The sequence below is a fragment of the Cygnus olor genome, chromosome 4 (genome assembly GCF_009769625.2).
Source record: "Cygnus olor isolate bCygOlo1 chromosome 4, bCygOlo1.pri.v2, whole genome shotgun sequence".
Taxonomy (NCBI): Eukaryota; Metazoa; Chordata; class Aves; order Anseriformes; family Anatidae; genus Cygnus; species Cygnus olor.
In genome coordinates this window covers 58695724-58720121 of record NC_049172.1, presented here as the reverse complement: position 1 = coordinate 58720121, position 24398 = coordinate 58695724, and the positions used below count along the sequence as shown (strand labels likewise).

At 42.1% G+C, this 24398-nt stretch overlaps 1 protein-coding gene across 3 annotated transcripts in view; it reads right to left on the bottom strand.

The window, feature by feature from the left end:
* Positions 1-14674: 14674 nt before the first annotated feature.
* SEPSECS (Sep (O-phosphoserine) tRNA:Sec (selenocysteine) tRNA synthase) overlaps positions 14675-24398 on the bottom strand; it is a 26981-nt gene continuing 17257 nt past the window's right edge. Inside the window, exons 9-11 of one of the 3 annotated variants that reach the window (XM_040555225.1) lie at positions 20085-20178; positions 19346-19436; positions 14675-17624 (exon numbers count right to left, since the gene is read on the bottom strand). In XM_040555225.1, the coding sequence (XP_040411159.1) occupies positions 17375-17624; positions 19346-19436; positions 20085-20178 (435 nt within the window). In that variant the 3' untranslated portion in view covers positions 14675-17374. Of the gene's footprint in view, positions 17625-18158; positions 18279-18815; positions 18989-19345; positions 19437-20084; positions 20179-24398 lie in introns of those variants that run through there. The other 2 variants (XM_040555227.1, XM_040555226.1) reach the window with 2 other exon arrangements.

Genomic DNA, 24398 nt, shown 5'->3' with positions numbered 1-24398 from the left:
ATGCTGCTGGAAGCATGAAGGGGGCAGTGCTGCCTGAAGGGGAAGGGGCCTCGTTGATTCCTATGTGCTCCTTTCTTTCCCTCGTAAATCTATCCTGTTTGGCTTTATATCTTAAGAGCTCTGTTTCCACCACAGCATTTGTACACTGGAGTACTTGTAGATGTTTCTGTCCCCTCGCGAGCTCTTTCTGCATGAAGCAGCTACATGAATATGGGTGGTCGAGTGCCCTGCTGCTCATCTTTCCCACCTGGAGAACATCAAGCTTGGAAAGCAGCTCCTCCACGGCTTGCCACGCTCATTTTCATGCAAGAAGCCCTCAGTTCTTTTCCTCTTATCCCAATCCTATGAAAATCAAGTGTGGTAACTACTGTGCTACAGGCTTAAAATTGAAGGATGTAAGTAGTATTCTCACTAAATGGTTCTGTAGCTACTGACATTACACCATGTTAAAGCATGTTTTACACTTAGCGGTTTCACTTACCTACGTTTACCACGACATACACCCTCATCCAGTGCACTAAGAAGCTTATCCCGATGTATGTTAGCAGGGAAGGCAGGTTTAATCCCGGAGGCCTTGAGCCTCAAATAAAAGCCAGAGGATGATCAGCAGGGGTGAGCTCCGCAGGGGCTGCAGCACCTCCCTGGGAGGAGAGGCCGAGCCAGGATCCTTCGGCCTAGAGGAGAGACGGCTTTGGGGGCACCTCCCAGGAGTCCTCCAGCACCTACGAGGTCATCGAGGAGATGACCAGGCTCTTTGCTCTTACCTCGTGGAAGTAGGACGAGAGACAACGTGTGATGAAACGAGAGGGGTTCAGACGTGATGCACGGAAGAGGCTTTCCCCAGGAGGGCAGTCGGGCGGTGGGACAGCCTGGAGAGGCTGTGCAATCTCCATCCCTGGGGGCTTTGAGAAACGGTGGTAACGACCCCGAGCAACCTGGTCTGACCTCAGAGCTGGCGCTGCTCTGAGACAAGGTTGGACTGGAGACCTCCTGAGGTTTCTTCAGCCTGGATTATCCTGGGATCATTTGAGTCCGTGATAACGGAGCTCTGTTTATAGTCTCCGTAAACAAGGAGCCTGCTTTGTAGGTGGTGTCACTGAGAATAAGAAATGCAACTGTGCAACTGTGATTTTTTTTTTCCTTCCCTATATTTAAACTCTCATTAAAAATGATGGATTATTTCTTTTTCTTTTTTTTTTTTTTTAACATCACCCAGATATATTCATATACGCGCACGTCCGCATATAGAAACAGAGAGTGTCTGTGCATTTTCCTCTGTGTATTTATCCACTAAATGCGTGTTTTATAATCCTCAATGTTTTGCCAGGCTACAGGGTAATCTGCTTCATTCAGTAGTTACTCTTGCTCAGGAAATGCACAACAGTCACAAATGCTCCACAGATTGGTTGCTGGGTAAACTGTAGCTCATTTGTATTCAGCACCCTGTGTAAAAGTGATAAGAAGCCAAATACTCCTAGGAAACAGCACAAATGAAATACAGCACGCAGGAGGCAAAGTATTTATAGAAACAAAATATCAGCATTTTCCACACATTTACACAAAGCAATTTCAGTCTTTTCATAGGAAAAAAGGAACATCTCTGGCACTCATTTACTCATTTCCCTGCAGTCATATATTTTGGCCAAAAAGCACTGACTACATAGAAAACCTTCAGGTCACAGCAAATTAAAGATCAATGACAACCCAAAATAGATGCTGTCGTATTTTCACTCCTAACATGTCTTTGTAATAAGAGCGTTGTTTAGAAAGTAAATAACGTGACATTTCTGCTTGAATGGGGTTTTAGCATCGTGGCTGAACTCTGCCCGCAGATCCCCAGCCTGCTATCAGAGAAAAAAAATATGTCTGCGTTTAACTCCTTGGGACCTCTGGACTGGTTAGCTGAAGGAAGTGCAAGACTGAGGCCTGGTGGTCAGAAAACCAGCCCACCACATCTTCCTCGATGTGCACATATCCACCATGGGCTCTGTTCAGGCTGGCAAAACCTTGCTGAGTTTGGGTGTGATGCCCACCCGCATCCCTGAGGATAGTCCCTGCAGACCTGCTCCAGCTAACGGTACTCTGGGCAGTTTGGCCAAAAAGCTTCAGCTTTGCTCAAGGGAAGGATGGAAAGGACCGTGGCAGCCTTTTTAAGAAGTGAAACTCTGCATCCCACTTAAGTCAGGACAGCTGCATTGGTAGAGGGAGACACGGATCAGGCCAAGACCCCACTGCCCACCAGTGCTTGGTTCTGCTGGTGGTTCTTGCCCACCCATCCTGTCCCGTCCCATCCTGTCCCATCCTGTCCCATCCCATCCTGTCCCCACGCACAGCACGGTCACCGAGTGCAGCACCCACACCGCTGCTTCAGTCACCCAGCTGACGGATCATCCTCCCCCATCTCTTGGGACGGGTTGAAATGCAGAACTATTGAAATGACGGGTTGAAATGCAGAACTATTTTTACAACGTGATTTTGTTATGTGCACTTGGCTTTCCTTGTGTGCGTGGCTCATATAGACATGAATAGCATTAGTTTTATGCAATATCACTTATAGATTGGAGAAAAAAAGTAGTAGCTTAGTCATTCCACGGTAAAGTAATACAATATATAATAATCTTTGCATGAAGCTTACAAAATAAGCACCTATTCAGCTAATTCCATGTATTATTCCCTCTTGGTAAATGGTGTGAATAAAGGTTGGGAGATACCACCAGCTGTACCTTCTGCTGTGATCCCTGAACTTAAATCATGATTTACTATTTGTGGATTTGGGGTGGGGGTGGATTTAGGCATGCATGAAGAGTGAATGATAAAATCCCTGCTGAAGAATGAATTTATCTTTTATTGCTTTTTTATTGCTGGAGATTTTATTAGGAACACTGGAAACAGGAAAAACAAGTTGGAACCTTCTAATACAGAGCAAAGAAATAAAACAATGAATAAAGAAAGATTCTAAACTGGGAAACACCAGAAAGACATAAAATGTCTTTTTTTGGCTGCCATAACCTTAAGCTGAGTCAAGAATGCTTTAGATCAAAATCATCTTAATTATTAGTGGAAAAGACATTACATTTAATGGTACTAAGCAATCTTTTGCACATCTCTATTTAAGCTTAATTCTCTTTGATCTCTATCAAGGTTAAATAAGCAAATAAACGTGCACATCAGTGATGTACCAACAGCACAAAGGAGGCTCGGACACCACTGGCTTGACACACAGCTTGACACGGGATTTTCTTGAATCTGTTTTCTGTCTGTATCTACACACACACTGTGTGCAGGTAAAGGAAACAAATTTAAAAGATGTATTCCTACCACACCAGTTTCTTGATCAACAGGAGAGCAACCCACAAAGCTTCTAATCTGTTCCTACCTGGCAGAGGAGTGACGATACGTACCAACCCGAGACAAGCCTGATAAAACGGACCACACTGGAAAAAAAAACGGACGAGGTTAGAAAATCTTTAAAAAACTGACTCTAAAGCCGCTAAATCAGTAAACCCAAGATTTTTTTTTCTGACCAAAAAATGTGGAGGCCTTGCAAGTTACTCTGCTTAGGAGAAACTGATGCAGTGCTGATCCTTACAAAATTTTTAACCCCGTTCCTTTGGGCACTGGAGGGACTAAGTAAACACGCGCAGTTTCTTTGCTTCTACGAACTCTCTTCCAGATAGTATAATTCAAAAACTGCCTCTCCAGGCTTTTTGTCAGGGTCATGCTTATTTAGGGTAGATCTGACTTTCCACTCATTTCTGTGTCTTTCTCTTCCCTTGTATATTCAGTCAAGCATCAGGAAAGTTCCTCTTCCCAGGTGATTCGGTTTCTTCAGCGCATTTACAAGTGAAAGATTGTTGCTTCACCAACCTCTGCAACACAGCTAGGTTAGTACAACACCTACTGGAGACAAAAGATGAATATTCAAGCTCAGGAAATCTGTTTCACCCTCCCAGACACTGATTTACTGATTTTCTGAAGTCTTTAAAATTAATGCAAACACTCCATTCTGCTTTGGGTCATATGGTTAACCTCATCTGGTTTCTTCAGAGCTGTAACAGGGAAGCCAATGTTTCCAATTTGTGCACCTAAACAGTATCTTTTTTTTCTCATATCAGATACCTATTTCCCTTGCTAGGATTCTTGTCTACATTTCAATACCCATAAATCATACAAAATATACACCAAATACATACAAATATATACAACAAAATAATTTCTTTTATTGTCAAATCTCTTACAGGGTCAGCAAGATTTTATCTAGAGCAATGCAGACATTAGAAGCTGCAGTTTAGGCGTTGCTTTGAAGGGGGAAAAAAAATCAGGCTTGGAAAGTAAGCCAATAGCTCTCTGTATGGGGTCTAGGTGCAGGACACTGAAACCTCAGCAAAGTATCAGATGGACCTTGAAGGCCACGTGAGAGGGTACGAGACTCTTCCCTCCCGCCGGCAGGAGGAAGGATCGGTAACAGCTAAATCAGGGTAGGCTGAAGGGAGAAGAATTGCTGATGCAGAGCTGCTAGATTGAATGACTGAGGCATCCCTTCTTGTGTCTTTACCTTTCAGAGAAGAAGGATTCTGTCTGAAGTGGAGCAGGCTGCATTGCACAGCTTGGGAATTCAGGCATCACCTGCAGGTGCAATTTAGTGAGGTGGCCACCTCTCAGAGTGCTTGGCTGCTGCCTTATTCTGGTGGGTCCCAAGTTCAAAAGGTGCCTGTGTCCAAAACTGCCCAAGCTGTGGGGGTCCAGATCAGGCATACCTAAATTCAAAGGAGATCCAGAAACGGAACATTTCTTTGCCTCTGTCCCAGTGAAAGCCTTGCTCCAGCATGTTTTCTTAGCACAACGTGCTGCTACAAATGCAAATACGCACCTTGAGTATCACAGCCACGAAGCTTGCTATGCTGATCTTCAGCGTGGAGGCTTGGCTCACGTGGCCCTGCGCTGGTCCTGCAGCCACTGGCACTTTCCAGGCTGGATGGGGCCTTGGCCAACGTGATCTAGTGGGCAGCATCCCTGCCCATGGCAGGGGAGCAGGAACTAGATGATCCTTCAGGTCTCTTCCAACCTGAGCCTTTCCATGATTGTGTGACTTCTTAGCTCCAGCACGGGGCCCAGGGCAATGTAACCTGCTGTGCTGACAGCAGGGCAGTGAGCAGCCTCGTTCTTCCATCTATGCAAATCTGATGCCGTGGCTTACATCAGGAGAATCAGCACTACGATACGTGCTAGCTGGAGTAATAGGCTATTGCTCTGAACCTGACAGTCACTGAAACCAGAAAATATCTATCAGTTTGAATTCTGAATCAATGAGCTTAAAGAATATCCTTGCTTAGGATAAAAGACTGAAGTCACCGGTTATTCTATACCATTTGAATGACTTTGCTTTATATTTATATGACCTTTCTCTTTCTTTACATTTTCCCTTTTGCTTTCAAAAGCAGAATTTTAAGAAGGTGCATCGAAGATGAGTTTGAGTGAAAATGACGTATTTGTTTTGGAGCAGTATTGAGCCCCGTTTCCAGAAAGAATGGAAAAGTACAGCCAAGATCAAAGAACTTCGAACAAAGGCAAAGGTAAGTTCTTCGGGAGCACAGCCAAATCCCCGGCGTGGGAACCGCGTTCCCAGGAGCACTGCCTGACAGCTGGCTGCGACCAAGCGGAGCGCGGGGAAAACCCAAAGACTGGCGTGCAAGAGCGACAAAAGGTCAGAGCGGCGAAGGAGGAATATCGAGAGATTAGATTAATCTGTTGGGAATCACATATCGTCAAGAACAGGCTTTGAGGAAGATCTGCCAAGAAGATGAGGCAGGCAGAATTTGCTTGAGGAACAAAGGGGACCAACCCGGATTGAATTTGGAAATAGTTAGCACCACCTATTGGTGACAATTTTACATGGAAAAAGCTGGCCTATTCCCAAGTATCCTTATGCAGATGAAAGACAAAATCAAATGCCAGTGTGATGTTTGTTTTAATAACCAGCACTTGAAATACTTATAGAGATGGGATTCTTAGTTGTGCTTATCACGCCGTGGTTTAGGTTGATTCTCAATAATGCACTAAGGACTTGGGAAATACGTACGTTGGAGTTTAACACGATATCATTAGGTCAGCATTAGATCTGACCTCACTTCAATTAAAGCAAGAGAAAATCCACTGAAAAGCTTTTCCTATGTCTTTCACACTTACCAGCATTTAAAAATACATGCAAAAACCTCCATATGCACAAACAAGCAGCAAAGTGGAAAAGACAAAAAGAAAAATATCTGTAAAGAAGAACTCGTGCCTTCTCTCCAAAGCTGATCTAATCAATCAAAATGCATTTTGCTCTGTATATTTGCCTATTATATTTGCTGACCTGTGTAAGTAAAGCTCACAAATATTGGCAGTCTTGTGCTTTTCGGGAAGGGAGCTTTCAAGCAAGGCGCCATCCATCATAGCATCAGTGCTCTTAAGAGCAGTTTGGAAATACGCTAGGATGGAAATACGCTGGGACTTGTTGGATTAAGCATTCTGGGGGCTTTTCGTAACCAATTTTGATCATTAAAGACATGGTTACTGACCAGCATGGAACAATAGAGTTGCTGCCTTAGTAAACCTATGATCTAAACGCATTAATTTGTCTACTCCCTGTGCCCGGTGCCCTGTGCCCATCTTTGCCCTTTTAAATTATTATTACTACTGCTTTTACTGCCAGCCTGTTAGCTAGAAAACTTCACTCAGGGGAATCAGCCAGACTTGCAGTTTAGAGGAGCTAAATGTCTTTGGGAAAAGCTGGCGTGGAGAGACTCGAAGATCCACGAGGAGCCGAGGTCTTTGCCCAGGATGGTGCCGAGTACTTTCTGCTGGTTCTCCACATCCAGCGGGATCAGACCCCGCTCCTGCAAGCTATATTAACGCATAATTGGATTTATGCAAAGGCGTTCCCAAACAGCATTGTTTTATCTCAGGCCTGTGCTATCTTTCTTCCATTTAACAAGCGGTTAAATAAAGGGCAGCGGCAACAGGGAACAATTCAGCTGGGAGCTGCCTGTGCTTGGCCAGCCCGAGTGGCCGCGATCAATCGCCGCCTGTGTTCCAGGCTGTTTGCAAACACCGGCTTGCCCAAAAGGCTGAGCGCATGGTTTGTGGCTGCCTGCAGCAAGTGTTTACCACTTAGAAGAAAAAGCACCTTTGTTTTTTAATGTATGCCATTTCTAAATGTAGTTGTTATTTCTATTGACTATTTAAAGTATCAGGATTTCACAAAAGTCTTGTGAAGATATTTGTGTACTGAAAGTGTCCAAGTAAAATGTGAAATCATAAGAAAAATTTTGTGTCAATATGGATTAAGTGTGTCTTAGGTGATCAGGATTTATGGCACCTACTTAACCAAGAGAATAGTTCAAATCTAACGAATAATTGGATTTTTTTTCAATATACATCAGAAATGACTTGTTGTTTTTTTGCCTTTTTATTTTGTTGTTGAGACCTTGCAGCAAGATTGAAAGTGGAGCTCAGCAATGCCCCAAGTTTGGATGAAAATTATAACCGCATTGGAAAACAGCAAATCCCTGCGGAGCTGCCGGGCATGTTGCTGCTCTGCGCTCCCCCTGTTAAGCACCATACAGAAAGATCTGCTCAGAGACAGGACAATGGCTTCTGATTAACTGGTAGTGCTGAAATTTTCGCTGTCAAAATTTTATTTTACATTGTTTTCTGGAAAGCTACAAGTAACAGCTTAAATATGTTTTATAATACGACTGGACTTCAATTGCACATGGATAAGTCATTTGCTTAACTTCAAGCAAGATGTATTCAACTTTCCTAAAACCACCCACTTCAAAGGCAGGACTGCCAGTGCACAAGAGACTATGTAAGTAACATTGCTGAGGTACTTCAAATACTTCAAATAAAGAAAAATATCTGCTGACAGGCCTGAAAACTGGCATTTTCTGGCTGTAACCTGAGCACGATAGAAATGCTGATGGTGAAGTGTTACTTCCCTGCTCCTGCACTGTGCCTCTGGAAGGAAATCAGAGGTCTTCATGTTTCCTAAGCTCCTTTTATCCTGGGCCCTTTGATATAACCAAAGAGGCTAGCTAGTCACAAACACCAGCCTGGAAAAATGGAGCTGCTGATTTCATCCCCGTATCTGCCGTAACGTGGCATTTGGTCTTGTGAATCCTATGGCAAACCTTACTCAGGCAAAAGCGTGTTTATCCTTGTCTCAATAGCAAAGATCTAAAAAAGGAAGAGTGGAAGTGATCTGCAGGTTAAAGAGAGAAGTGCTGGCACAGGGACCGTGTGGGTAGGGGGCTACCTGTCCTGTGCCCAGCCCATCTCCTTCCATCTGCTGCTGGGGGCTCCCCGGGGCAGGGCCAAGGGGCAGCAGGGACTCGGAAGCCCGTCGATACCCCTCGGCGCTCCTTCTGCCTTTGCTTTCTTGTCTATAAAGTAAGAAGGATACTTCATGTAGCTTGATCTCACAGAAGGATGGAGGAATCTACGCTTTTCGTTACAGGCTTTGTAGACCTCAAGCAAAACTAAAAAAATACTTGCAAGTGTTTTACAACCAAGATCATAAAATAAAATCATGAAATCGAATTTTTAAATTAAACGATTTAGCTGTGTTTGTGTGTAAAGCTCTCTGAGATCAGCTTTCCCCCTCCTTATGCCAGTTGCTAGTCTCAACTGCTTTTTTTTGGACGACCTCAAAGCAAGTCCCTTATGATGTACATGCTCTAGGCCTGGACCAGTGATACGATCAATCTTCTGAGACACCGGCGTCCTCTGCACTTCCATGTCACAACGCTTACACTGCTCTATTTTTACTGAGGAAATGAGGTCACTGAAGACTCACAGACTCCTAAATACAAATACTGTACCGTAAGGCAGAAGAACAGCAGCAACCTCAACCCCAGCGTGACTGGAGAGCAAAGAAGCCTGCACACCTGTCTCGTGGGACATCTGGCCAGGGGGAGCAAGTCCCATGGCACAGGAGTTCTGCCACGGAAATCCATTTCTCCACATCCAGTGTAAGGGCGAGGGAGAGAGAGAAGAGCTTAAGGACTGCCCCACGCGTGCAGTTAATACCTGCACTGCTGTGGTGGGGCAGAACTGGAGGAAGAAGCTGAAGCTGCCTTATTTAATAAATTAATTTAATAAATTACATAAGTAAGTGTAACAGCCCTGGAGCCCTGCCCGCACAAAGGGATAAGGCTGGAATTGGCCCTAGCCCCTTCAGAGCACTCTGGGGTTACGGCTCTCCCTCTCCACGCCATTTCAGAGCCACTCCAGCCTTTTCTGAGCAATTCCTTCTGAGCAAAGCCGTAGGGACAAGGGCTGCAGGCCGGACTGAAGGTGGGATGCAGGAGCTGTTGGTGCAGCCGCAGAAGTACAAAGCAGCAGCATGCAGAAAGGCAAAATCATAAGGAAAAAGGCAGGACACTTGGCCACAGAAAGGCCGGCGTGACAGCAACCTGGTAAACGAGCGAGGGGCTGGCAGCAGGGACGCTTGTCATTAAAAAATACCTTGCTCTTCCCGACGCGTTTATTTTGGGAGCGCGTTTATTGTGCACGGGCAGCTTATCTCTGCAGGCCAGGGAGGAGTATAGATCAGCTCTCCGCTGTCACCCTGGCTGACAGGCAGCTGCCGCGGCGGCAGAGTGACAGCTGAAAGGCCGCGCGATTGATCCCCGTGCCGCCGCGCTCCATTTCAGCTGGCGAGGAGCTTGCATTCGCCCCGCTTTTATTGAAGCGATTTCCTCTAATTGGCTATTTAATGCCTTAAAAAATACGGGGAGATACAGGTCAGTGCTCCCGTAAGCTGATGTTTGGGCAATGTTTTCCAGGTACAAATGAAGATTTGCTTACACCCAACACAAAGGCTGCAGAGAAAAATTAATGATCTTACCAGGTAAAGCAGGTGTTGTGGTCACACCATCAAGGTCATCGGCATTAACAAAACACTCCTGAACAGAACTGTGGCATGTTCCCAGCAAGGTGCTGGAGTGTTGTAGAGATAATGTGCTCGGCCTCAAGGGGAAAAAATATGATGCGCTAACACTCACTAACAGCTGCTAATGGCAGAGGATCGTGGACACAGAGGAGGAGGTTTGACCTAGCAGTCCTTTGGAGGAAGATGCAAACAACTGGCTCGATTCCCCGCTGCCTTGCCCCCGCTATGGCCTCCCATGGTTGTGCCAAGTAAATGCAGCATATATGCTAAGTGGTATCACATCAAAAAGGGTGAGTCCGAGCAACATTTGCACAGATGCAAAAACCTGCAGAAAGTGCAAGGTAGGGGAAAACCAGGGCCTGTACGTGCAGGAAGAGGGGCTCCCACGAGAACAAAGTGCAGGGAGCCTCAGAAACGCAGTTTTAGGGACTAAATGAAAACAGCATCTTATAACTCTGCTAAAGCAGTGCCCCAGGAGCACTCTGAGTCACGGCTGCTTGCTTCCACGACAAAAATACATTTTTATTTTCTCTTTTTTCTGAGAGAAGAGAAACCAGACCTCTCCCCTGGATCAGCAGACCAAACCCCTGAAGGCCAGCAGCGCCCTCCCCTCCTGCCCAACTTGTCCCTTCGAAGGGCCACCGCAGCCCCTGCCCCGCCTGGCAGCAGCAAGGACACATCAGTATTCGGAGCACAAAGCCCACCAACACTGCTGACATGGGAGCTCAAACACCCTCAGGCCCGCTCCTCTCTGTGAGGAGATCCACACGGGCCTTGCCATCTTGCCGAGGCAGCAGTAATGTTTCGCTCACCACAAGGTTTTAATGCTGATAAAGGGTGTTCCAGCAATAAAGCAGCACTTGTCCTGCCAATCTCAGTGTGAAAACAAAAACTATTTACCTGCGAGGAGCATGCTGATCAAGAAAGTCACCATGAGGCACTCTGAAGGGTGTGTGTGGCCTACAAGGGTCAGCAGTACCACAACCGGCTCCTTCTGAGGCCAGGCATCACCGAGGAATGTGTCACTTCTAGAGGCCTTGGAGCAAATAAGGCTGAAATTCTTAGGGACCCCTCCAGAGAGGCGAGAGGAACTGCCTGGGGGCCGGCCGGACCATCTACTGCTAGGTGGTGGCCATGCTGTGCATCTTCTTCTGCAGCCCAAGGTGCTGATACACCTCGATACAGCTCATAGAGTTAATGCTCGGCGGCAATTTTTAAAAGTAAAAATGAACAGAAAAATGGAGCGTGACAGTTTGTGCCATCTGCATGGAACACGAGCTTGAGTTTTAATGGCATCGCTTATATCATTATTAACAAACGTTTTCGTATTCAAACCCATTTACTGATTATAAAGCCTCTAACAAAAAAAGCTCGCGGCATGTGCACTCGCACCTGCTGCTTTCCTGTGCTCCGCTCCATTTCATGCCTGCATAGCTCTGCAACAACGAGGAGGGGGCAATGTGCTGGTCGGCAGCCTTCCCCCATCCTTCTTCTTATGCAGTAGTACACCACACACACAAAAATAGGGTGAAAAAGGGGAGAAAAGTTTCAAAGGAAGATACAGGAGTGATAGAAATGAATAATATTAGGAGGTGGGGGGTAAAATGAGAGCTATTTTGGCACTGTTCTCTGGCACCGCACATGGTTGATGTTTAGCACTGTGCAGCAGGTCAAGCCTGTACTATGCATCCTCAGATCCTGCTGAAGACTCACTCACCTCTTCGGCTGCACAGCAAGCATTTCAGGCTATTTCTTTTTTTATAATCTTCCCATATACTTTCCTCATCCTCTATTTAAGCATCTTTAATTGCATCCCAGGCCCCTCACCCCCCCAGCCATTTGCAATTTGTGCTTGGCAGTCCAATATCAATACTTAAGTGGGGCTGCCTTCCTCTGCGTGGGCACCGCACGCTCCTCCTGCAGCCAGACCTCGCCACTGGATTTGAGTGGGATCTGTCAGCCTCGGTGCCAGAGCAGCACACCCCGCCTGCAGAGGTGTCACTTCACTGCATTCAGACCCCAGAGCAAAACAGTTTAGGTATGGGACAAGAATAGCTGCAAGTATTTTTGAAGAATTTACAGCGAGAACTTCATGCATAGCAAAAGCCAAACACATACAACCAATATAGAAAACTTCCAAAATATCAGAGACCTTGCTCTTTTTCCTTCTATTTTAGCCGTTTGCTCCTCTGGCACCTTTCAAACACAAGAAATGTACCCAGGAAGCAGCTTTTGGAAAGAATCAGTCAGTAGAAACACTCCATGCTTGTTTGACTTCCCAGTCATTTGATATGTTCCTACTTGGGATGCCTAGAGACAGAATAATTAATAATGCACACACCTCTATTGCCGTAATGTTATTTGTGCAAGACCAACTTCCCACCTCAACCAATGGTCAGTGTAAGAAGGGAGCCTGATCTTTGAAGCTCTTTGAGAAAGAGTAATAGGAGAGGTAGCAGCCAGTGAAGCCAATGAATACAGTGAAATCAACATATTCATTCTATTCCCATTAGGTTTAATTAAAAAAAAAAAAAAAAAAAAAAGCACTTACAATTCTGTTATAGCCGACTCGGACTGGATTTGAATCCAGACTAAGGCAAATTAAGTTTCACAATCAAGGTTAAGAAAGAAATTCAGCTTCTGAACCGGATCAGCTCTGATGACACGCTAAAGAACTTAGCTGAACTGCGGTATAATGAAAAGCCTCCTGGTCAGCAGCAGATGAAATTATCAAACCCATCTTAATTTGATCATGAACTTGACTTTAGAATCCCAAAAAGAGTGTTAAATGCTTGGTCCAGTTACAGTGAAACTGGTCCAGAACACTGAAGCTGATCCATCAGGACAAGTACATTACTAGTGCTTTGATATGACAGGTGCTTGATGAGTGACTGTGACAAAGCAAATGCTTCTGTAACTATAATTTTTAAATGGCATTATTAAACTGCACTAAAATTTATGTTGTTATCTTTGAGGGATAAAAAAGTGTAATATGTGAAAAACAATTATTACAGAGCAGATACAGCACAATTTTTCAAGTGCTGTTTTCAAAATTAAAACCATTTGAACAAAGGTTCTCTCTGAGGAGTCACTTTGTAACTAATTCAAACCTTTAAATAGCTATTGTTTAAAAACCAGTCAGCTACATACATTGTTGTTCCTTCAGATTCCAAATCCTGCCAAGCTAGGTTGATTAAAATGCTGCATCTTAAAGTAAGAGGCAATCTAATCACCCCTTATAAAAAGTGAAAACAGCAACTCGATTTTTAAAGCATCGTGAACAAAAGGCTATATAGCTCATCTATCATTCACGTATGGATCCGTGTAATGATTCTTCAATTAGAATTATTATCTATACAGCAACTGATGACTGAGAACTGCTGATACACTGCAGATGAGAACATTTGGTAGTCTCTGGGCTCCAGCCTTTCTTAAAAAATGATGATCACACAATATAGATCGCTCGGTTTATATGTGTATTAAGCTGCAATGCCAGCATTTACATTTGCAACATTACGATTTTGCTTTCTTAGGCTCAGGAGAATTTGCTGCATCTGGTAGCTTTTATTTGCTTTGTATCTTTGGCAATCGTTAGGAACAAAGCGTGAATAGGCAATATTATTGCTCAAATAGTTCTTAGTTTTGTTCATTATCTCAGATACTACAAAACTAAACCCAGAGCGCGTCTGTGAGATGGATCATTCAGTGTCAGTTTGCTTGCACTATATTATCCCAGCGCTATTTTTATAAGGCAAGTCCATCTGCTCCTTCATTTCTTTCACCTATATAGATTCAGACAGCAAAAGATGTAGTATCAGAGGGAAAGAAAAGCATCTCACGGAACAATTACAGGCATCTTAGGGGACATAAGTCGCTTTAGTGGTTCAGACTGCGGCAACCTGAGGGGTTGTTGCCTACCCACGCACCGTGCCCCGCTGCCAAAGGTTACGATCTTCAGGAGCAGGTATCTGCAGACCGTGTTATCTGCAGACCGTGTTATCTGCAGACCAGGAAACATGCTTGCTCCACAGGCACCGTTTCTCCTACCTGCGATGCTCACTCCAACACTCCTGTTTCGGTAGTTGTTAATACAGCTTATGAATTGCGGCAGATGCCAAGCAGACGGATTGCTTTGCTAGCCCTGCTACAAGGCAGTAACTTTTGGCAGAGCAACAAACTAGGTAGCAAGACTGGGAGCCTCCTCAACTTCTGAATCCTAAATTCTTCTGGAATATTTCAAGTGCTTGCCCTTTCCTGTTTCACCGCTGGTAACCACATGCTGTGACCCATAACAGGACAGGGACAGGTAGCTACAGAAATAGCATGTTCATGGTGCTTCTACTAAGGATTCTTGCTAAATGAACCCCAAGTGTTACCTGAAGCCCATGATGCTTTCCTAAATGTCTCATTAGTAACACGGATGCTGCAGATTACAGGTTGGCTCTAGCAGATTTTTGAGGTACGTGAAAGCCTTTAGTGTCACGTGCCTATATAGAGGTCGGGAAAAGGGTTGCACCATTCATTTTTTGAGTTAAAGAGCTTCTAACTTCATTGTACAACCTTAGAAAGAACTTCACAGATGGCAAATATTGCTAATATATTTGTTTTTTTGACAAAGCTTTGCCCATGCTATTATCATCTTTCAGCAGTACTACTTCTACGGGGTGAGACCTGCCATAGCCATGGAATCTCCCCCTACCTAGTACACAAAGAAAACGAAAACTCTGCTAATAATTGTATGTTCCAGTATTATTTTATTACTTTATTATAGATATTGGTGAATAGAGAATAAGTGGTCTATATTCTCCTTGAAAAATACTATCTATCTGTTTCAAATATGCTGTAAATAACCATTTCTTCTCCATTTCTTTTAAGGTATATTGTCACTTGAATTCCTTAACATTTCAATATAATTATCACGACATTATATAATGCTTCTGTCTATATAAACTTAGTATTAATTACAACTTACCACATCTCAGGGGACATAGCAGGCAAACACAACTGTGAACTGGTACAACTTGCCAAAGTAACAGAGCACAAATATTTAGTTCAAGAGTTTATACCTCATGGTGGGCGTATTTCTCAAAATATTTTCAACTGCCTGACTTCAGGTGGAATGATTAAGATTTGTGAAGAGCTTTAATGACACACAGACACACAATTTGTAACTAAACGTGTCACGTTAAGATGTTTTTCAATTAAAAAATAGAAGGTTTAAAAACACAAAATCAGAACATAACAGTTAATTCTTTCCCTGGATATTTGTTCAGACAGATTTGTTGAAATTTTTATCCCTGATTTCAAATGGGATACATTTTGAAGACAGGAGAAACACTACCTGAGAAAGCAGTTCAATCTAGAGTAGAAGTGAGTAAATTATTTGCAGCAGACAATTTATTACAAGAACATAAAAGGTAGAGTAGAGGTCTTTTCCTCTCAGAAAAGGCAACTGCTGTTGGGTGTTTTTTATTCCAGTTTCAGGATATTATTCATCAAATCCGTATTGTAGCTGCTACCATGCACCCCCCCCTAAAACTCTCACAACAGTAGTTCTAATATTCACATTTTGTGACTAGTCATCTAAGTCAGTAACTTATGCTCATTCAGGCAGGAAACAGCAATATCCAAAACCAGGAAGAAAGGTATCACTAAGGCCCCGTGGTTTTCACTGTCTTCTCCAATACTCTGAATACAGAGGGCAGAGTGAGCTACAGTTTTGTCTCTCAAGCCTGTAGGAGAACTTTTTACTGACTGGAAAAACTGAGGTATAGCATCATCTCAAAACAAAACCAAAAAAGAAAAAAAAAAAAATTTACATCTCCTTATGGCCACAAGGACTTAGTGGTCAAGTTATATTACCTTTCTCCTAAGATGTGCTTGTACAGCAAATAACAACTGTGACTGTAGTCCAGGGAGCCATCCCTTCCACAAGCTTTAATCAATCTGAAGTGTAACTGTAGCAATAACAATGTGGGAGCAGGTTCAATTTAAACTAAAGATACAATGAGCTTCACAAGTGAAAGCGCCTTCAGGATGATTAGCAGTCTATTAACTTCCACATATTAACTTCACCTCTTGTATCAATTCATTTGAGCACGCTGGAGGGACGGTCCTTTCAATAGCACTGTTTTGATAAGGCAATTTCCAGAGGGCTCTGAATGATACGGCTCAGATCCCACCAAACAAAGTAACTAGAAAATTTCGTGACATTTGGAACTCATTAATCGTGGTGTCTCAAGTATTACTACATTACGGACAAAGAAAAATGTCTTTGAATGTTCAGCTCGCTCTGAACAGCAAATGACATAAAAACCTGCATATAATGTAGTAATTGTATTTAAGAATAATTAACTAAAAATTTTGCAACCTACAGCACTGTCACTCCAGTGATATGGAACCTTTGTTCCAGGAACAGACCCCGAATCTATTGTTTCTTTTATGAATTCAAATCAGTAACTGCACACAGCCACAGAAGCGCGAGTGCCAATAGCAGGAGACAGTTCAGAAGTGGATGTCTATAAATTTAAAAACAATGGACTAAAAATGCCAAAACACCCTCAGGTCTCGCTGGCTCTTGAAACTGCTGCATTCATCCCACAAAGCATTCTGCCTTTTCAGTGGATCTCTGACCTGAGTGCCCCTATTCAAGAGTAACTATCAAAGAAGAGATGAAATGAATAAAAATGATTTTCCCTCTCCGCTCCACAGACCCATGCTTTCATCACTGCTCTTCCTCAGCATTCCATTTGGTTGCTGAACTATGAAAACGTTCTCAAGAGCTGAGTATTGGCAGGATATGAGGTATTCTACATTTTCCTTTGCCACAGATGGCTGCTTTGTTTTAGGCAGTTCATGAGATGTGAGAACATCTAAAAAGACTATTATTCCAACCCTGTAATTTCTTCACCAAGTTTCAACACTGTATTTAGTAAGGGCTATCCCAATGCATTTATATAAATCTTTGAAAACAAAAGAAAAGTGGCAAGTAGGCAGAGGAAAAGCAAGACACGTTGAGAGCAGTGAAACATTTCTTGTTGGTTGTGTACCTAGACGGGAATTCAGCCATTGCTACAGAAAATCTCGTTAACGAAGAACATGTGCATAAGCACTCTGTGACCAGACCCAACAGTCACCCACGGGCTGACAGGCCAGGTCAAGATTTTTATGAATGTAGAGCTTTACTTTGGCAAAGTATCTTTTGGCAAAGATATTGAGTATATTTGTGTGGTGCAAAGAGCTTGTGTCTGACTTTCTAGGAAGGGAGAATAGGAGAATATCATCTGTTTCCTCTGAGCCTAAATTTCACCCAAGTTTTGTTGTTGTTGTGTTTTTTGTTTTTAGGAATAAATTTTCTGCACTGCAGATTCACAATGCAATACAAACCCCGTACTTCAAACAAAAACGTATCTTCCTGTGTTACTATGTCTGTATCTTCTAGTTTGCAAGTTGTTCTGTGCCTGTATTAGAATCACATATTTCATTCACAGTTTTTTCTTTGTTTCCTTCTTTCCTAGATGTCTTCAAACACTTGTCCAGTCTTTTTAGGAATACGTCTACATCTTGCTTTTTAATTCCAATTGCTGATGCAGCATTGAGGTAAGCACAGGGATAGTCATTTGAATGTGACATAAAGCCTTTAAAAGTGTAGTTATTCACTGTCTGTACAGACCCACAAGGAACAACCCTGAAACAAACAAAATTGTGATTCAGTTAAAGATGCCTTGAATATTTTTATGTGATACTCTGTGATGAACATATACAAATTCCTATACAGTGCAATATCTCCTAACTCTAAACAAATGCCTGTAAGCAGGCTTACAACAGGCATTCTCCAAGTTAGTGCTCAAGCATCGCTATGAGTGACAGTGGTAGCAGATCCTACATCAGGTCAAGTCTGTGGGCATAGGTGTGTGTCCCTTCCCCTCTCCAGTTAAATTACTAAGATCTTCACTACTGGTATTTTGAGCTCCCCAGCATGGGGTGAAAGACATCTCACAATCACAGAATCGCATTCCCTCCTCACAATGGCTACTTTTCACCATTGCTTTTACCTCTTCCTCATATGAAGAGCCCCTACCTATTACACCCTATTTCTCAGCAGTCAGCACACACCCATTCCCTGATAAACCGAGACCTTAACCCACACCTTTCCTTGTCAAAGGAACAACTCACCTTATGGCTATAGTTAAAACCTACAGAAGCAGTTAACACCAATCAGTCGGTCAGAATTTATTACATTCCTTGCAATCCATTTAAGAAACTGCATTCAGACAAACTCCACTGGGATTAGCGGATCATTTCTGCACTGAAGTACTCAAACCACAGGTTATGCGAAAGCCTGAGTGCTAACAAAGCAGGAAGTTGCTATTATTACCACTGCCATGCACCACGAGCCTAACATTTAAAGTCTGTCAAAATGCCAGGTCTAACTGTATATTTACTGCAAAAGAATCACTTATACAAGAAAAGGAAAAAACGGGAGCCTTTGTATCACACAAAGAACTGGAGAGCTTTAACTTTTCAAATACGGAACTTCTTGAATCATTTCAGCCAAAGATGACTGAAATTTCAGGACAAGCCAAGGTTAGGACAGGCAAATTAAAAAGAGCATCTAACTACAGTGCACATAGATTTACTGTCATTCATCTGTGCAGGAAGTGGAATAATCCAAGCTAATGAAGCATACCTTCTGATGTGGAAACAATCAACTCTGCTACAGAAAATGACATTAAGTCTACAGCAGAAGCTAGCATGGCAGCAGTAATATTCAGATTAAAGAATTCTGCCAAAACAAATTCTAAATCATTCTCTTCTTCTAAAACATTTAAACCAAAATCATTAAAAATGATTTGGCTTACATTTCCACATACCAGTGTCAATAAGAATAAATTCAGCTCAGAACGGCTCGAGTTGAAGTTTTTTTTTTGTTTTTTTTTGTTTTTTAAACACAGCTAGTTCTGGAAAGCGGGATTTTCTTCCATATGACAAAAAGCTATGCAGGGTATTAAAAGCTTGTTCCCCTGATGTCCAGCACAACCGTTATTTGTGCTGCAATAAACAAAACAAAGATCTTCCTTAAGCAGCTTACAACTTAACTGTAAGATCAGACAACAGCTGGAAACTAAATGAAACCAAGGGGTTCTAGGGAATAATGACACTAAATTAAATGGGGATAGATTATCTATTTAGTATACCAAAGCTAACAAAGAGGTCCTCATTGCTAACTCAGGCAGGTACACGCATTATTAGTAGATAACACTGAGGAAAAAGGGTACTCTTGGAACTGTAATTGCCACACTGAAATCTGTAATCATGAGGCAACTGGCACAAAACAAATATTATACTATATATTTTATGAAATCCTAATACAACTTCTCCAAATTTTCAAGTTCATAGCATCCTCACCTTGCTCCAGAAACTTGTCTTGTGAAAAGCATAGATCCGAGCTGGGTAACGGCTACGTCGTTACTTTCATCTAGATTCTTCAGTGACATGGCTGAAGTAACAAAAGATCAAATTAATTCTACTACAAAGCTTCTCTTTTTCCAAAAACCGCAGGGGATAAGGTGTCTTCCAACAATAAAAATCTGGCCAAATATTTGTGTTCAGATATCAAGGAAGAATAAATATGAATATTACAGTTTCATCATTTTGTTTTCCCACAAGCTGTCATGGATTACTTCTTTGGTTGGGCCATACATAAGGCAGAGATTCTGCACAGGGAGCAACATTACTTGGACGTTCAGCAGAATTTTTGGTTAGAACAAATATCTCGAGTAGGAATTCCATAATTCCTTTTACAGCACTGTAAGATGAAGTGAGAAGTAATTACACCCTAATTTATTTTAAAATCTACTTATTTATAAAGTATTACTACATGCTAGCATCTTCTGCCTGCCTTGATTACAATAAATGAGTATGTTGGACAGGAGCAATTTTGTAAAAAGTAAAGGGCCTGAGTCACTGCTTTACTGCTCTGCTTTTATAGATGGTTACCTTATTGGGTTCAATGGTTTCATCCTGGCTTAAGAACAATTTAATGGAGTGTAGTGAACACTGACTAATGTATAGGAAATGTATATGAAACTGCATTACGAATGCACAGGATATTAGAATTTCTTTTGAAATATAAAAAATAAGTTACCTAAGGATATGGGATTATGTGGTGTGTCTAACAGTCTCTCATTGTGGGTATCTGCCAACTTCTTCAGCCCACTTGAAAGATAGGAAAACATCTCCTGGAAAAAAAAAAAGATGCAATATTTTTGTTATTAGCTATCAAACAGAAAATGGTACCTATTTCACAAAACTGGTAAATCTCCATTACATCCTTTTTATGCACACCGAAGAAGTTGTCCAGACAAATCTCTGAAATCCCTCTATAAATGAAAAGCTCCATTTCCTTAACCCTGGTCTTCCCCTCAAGATGACGGAAAGCTCTCTATCCAGACTAATATACGTGTTTGGGATGTCAGCCATTCTCTCTGTGGAACTGAAGCCTAGGGAAGTAAAATCTTTAAGAGATTACTGCTATACAGCAGATCCTCCTCCACGCTAATATCCTCTTGCAGGAGTAGACCTTTCCCCACTCCTGCAAGAGCTTCCCCTCACCCTGGCCCCACAAGCCAGAGAATGAACTGTTACCATCACAGATAGCCACGTTGTGAGATATTGTTCCTTACATTATCTTCTATTAACACATTCCAGACTAAAACCGGCACATTTTGTTACTATTATTATACAATCACAACTCCCAAAGGTTCACAGACTTTCTGTATGAGAAAAGCAATATGGTCTCTTAAGGAGAAGGCTGTGACTACATGTTTGAATGTATTTTGTTTCATACAACATATATTCTGAATACTCAGCTCTATTGTGTAGCCAGTCCTTTTCAAGCCTACTAAAAAATATGGAAATGAATTCCTGATATCGCTTACTTGGATTCCACCCTTATTGTGAAAGTATCGTAAAACTGAGATTCATAGATGTTTTGGCTAAGATACAAGTCCCATTGCACATTAAAGTATGCTTCTCTTCCTTCATCCCTGTTTTATTTCTATAATAATCTACAGTAACTGCTCATGGTCTTCCTCAGTTTATCATCTTCCCCCTCACATATCAGCTCAAAACATGACACAGTAAGAATTAACACCACTCTTATTGTATTTGGCTTCTCTTCTGTTCTTTTTAATGCTTTGTTTCTCATAAATAATAACAAAAACATGCAGATACTGGGTAGTCGTTAAAAGATACTAAACATCAGATTTCTCCTCTTTCTGGCCAGAAGGACTCTGCCTCTCAGCTACTTCCATGTGACTGCCTGTTGCAGCATCCACATCAATATCTGGACCTGACAAGTGATTTTTCATTCTTTAAATAGAGTTGTCTCTTCTGTTTTGCAGACCAGTATCCTGTTCTGACCTGCACACTCTGACAGGTACAAATTATAGCTTGTGATCAAAATTATGCTCTTGAACAGAACCTCCCACAGCTCTTACGAAATCTAGTGAGTTTTGCAGTAGCTAAGTTAGAAGATTACAGATGTTTTTCTTAAGCCACTGCAGTGAAACCAGTCTCACTTCATGAGTGATCAAATGAATGCCGCTCCTGACTTGCGCTTCCTAATACCATGGAATGAATTCTGCCAGGGAGAAAAAACACTATGTTACCATCTAAAGAAATCAGGATGCAGATTCACTATCAACCAGACCATAAAACTTATGCAATACTTTGAACAACAGAAAACTATGGGAGACATCTATGGTATTCCAGAACTTGAAATCTGTGAAGAATCATTCCACTGATATTTTTAGAGGTATTTTGAAATCAAGTGATTCTGGGGCTTCGATTCTTCAGAGCTTATTTGCAGTTCCCTCGCAGAAGTTGAAAAACATTTACTCAAACATTCAAACACTTTTCCATTCCTTCTAGTCCCTCACTGAATATAAACACATTGCTCATTTGTTATTTGCTTTCCACAGTGAGCATCATTAATACGTTTAGCCATTACATCAGGATATTTTGGAATACAATTCATAAACTAATTTGCACTCCCTCTGCTGGCTATTTATTTCTACAACTGAAGCAGAGTTTTACAGAACTATACATTAATTGTGCCTACCATGGAGATATTATCGATGAAAATAGTACAGAGAAAAGCCTATTCTGGAAACGGAAGAAATTCCCAAGCAATTCATTTGTCTTTGTCATACCTAGGGAATTCTCTACAGCATCTCTTATAGTATTTATTAATAAAAGGACTTCAAGTTGTTATAAACAGTTACCCACTGTACTAAATTATATTAGGTACCTACGTTACTAGATCAGCCTTCACATACACAGGAATTTGGCAGAACCAGTAAAAATGCAAAGATGGGGAAAAATATCCAAATATGCATTTTTACCAGTTTGACTGAAGCTATCTGAACAAAAATTCAGAACTTCTTATTTTTATGACCTCTTGATATTTTATAGTTTCAGAATTTAAACAGTTTGTTGTAAAAGAGATTAATGGCCTCTCCAAAAAAAAAGAAAAATGAAATATTTTGTGAGGTCTAATCTATCACCAACCCCTATTACAAAATATTTCTATCACGTGGAAAATTTATAAGCACCCTAAGCAATTATACACAAATGAGCTCTTACATAATTGAATTTCCATGGTAGACATTCAAGTTTTCTCCAGTGAAGCTAACTATTATGCTGAAGTTGCACTGAGCAACCCAAGCACTAAATATCAATTATGTTTCGTTATTTAATTCTCTTTCCCCTTAGAAACTTAAAACTTTACAACCTCTTTGCACTACATACAGATGACTCTCACATCATGGAACCACAGAACGGTTTGGGTCAGGACCTTTAAGACTACCTGGTTCCAGCCCCCTTTAGAACCATTCCCCCTTGTGACACACCATTTCACGCATACAAAAAGAGGCTGCAATGCTGAGCATGGAGGCCTGTTCGTAGCAGCCCCAAAAAGCCCCTTTCGAAGGCTTCTTTTCTTGAAATGCAACCAAAAACACAACAGAAACTCATACGTGTGTATGTGCAACACCTACATATACCACACAGTCTCATTTATAGATTCTCTTGCATTGCAAGAGAAAAAAAGAAATTTGTTCTGAATTCATAAAACAGTGGAAACTTTAAAAAATACAAAACCTATTAAAGAACTTTGAAATCTTGGTATCACATAAAGCAGACTGGAAGACAAATTGCTGGACAGCAGCTCTGCAAAAAGGGATCTGGGGGTGCCAGCCAATAGTCAAACAGGCAAGCAGCATTTTGGGGTGCATTAAACACAGCATACATAGCCAGCTGGTCAAAAGGGGTGGCTCTCCCACTGTATTTAGCACTGGTGCAGTCTCACCCCAAGTACTGTGTACAGTTTGGGGCTCCACAACGTAAGAAAGATCCCTGAAAGGGTTGGCAGGCACGTCCTGTGACAAGAGGCTGAGGACACTTGATTTGTCAGGTCTGGAGAAAAGGAGGCTGAGAGGCGACCTCGCTGCTCTGCACAACTCCCTGAGGAGGGGAAGGAGAGACGGAGGTGTGGGTCTCTGCTCCCTGGGAACCGATGACAGGACGTGTGGGAACGGCACAAAGCTGTGCCTGGGGAGGTTCAGACTGGGCATTAGGGAAAACTTCCTTACCATGAGGGTGGTCAAACACTGGAACGGGCTTCCTAGAGAGGTGGCTGATGCCCCATGCCTGCCAGTGTTCAAGAGGCCTTTGGATAATGCCATCATTAATATGCTTTAACTTTTGGTCAGGCAGGTGGACCGGGTGATCTTTGAAGGTCTCTTCCAGCTGAACTGTTCTATTCTAATCTAACAGCAACAGCTTAGAAAGTCCTGCCAACCCGGTATGAAAACACTAATGCTGACAAACTCCATACTTTTTTTTTTTTTTTTTTTTTTAAATCAGCAAATCTTCTCGTCAGCACTTACAAGGCCAAGAGATGTGGCTCCTTGAGGGCCATACCTCTCTCACATGGTCTGAGTATGCACAGCGCTTCGAAGCTTCCATCCATACTCGGCACTTGCTTAACTACACACCACCGTTTAACGTAATGACTACACCCAGTTAAACCATCTCGCCTCCATCCAGACCACAACCTGAATAAGGTTCTATATATTTCACAGGGTGAAAGTTCTGCAATACTCCCACAGGTTTGACAAACTACAGTGTAGCAAACTGACTCAACCAAAAAAAAAATGTAATGAACGTCTTTCTTCTTGCAAGAATATTTGAAGCTTTACATTTTTAATATGCAGCATTAAATCTTTTCTCTTAAATTCAATCTTAAGTAGAGCAGCAATATAAACTCGTACTGAACAGTACAAATAATTTATTCCTATCAGAACAAACCACATTTTCTTACATCAACAATAAAACATGAAATGTAAAACCAGTATTTTACTGAATTGTAAAAATCAAACAATTTCCTCCCACTCAG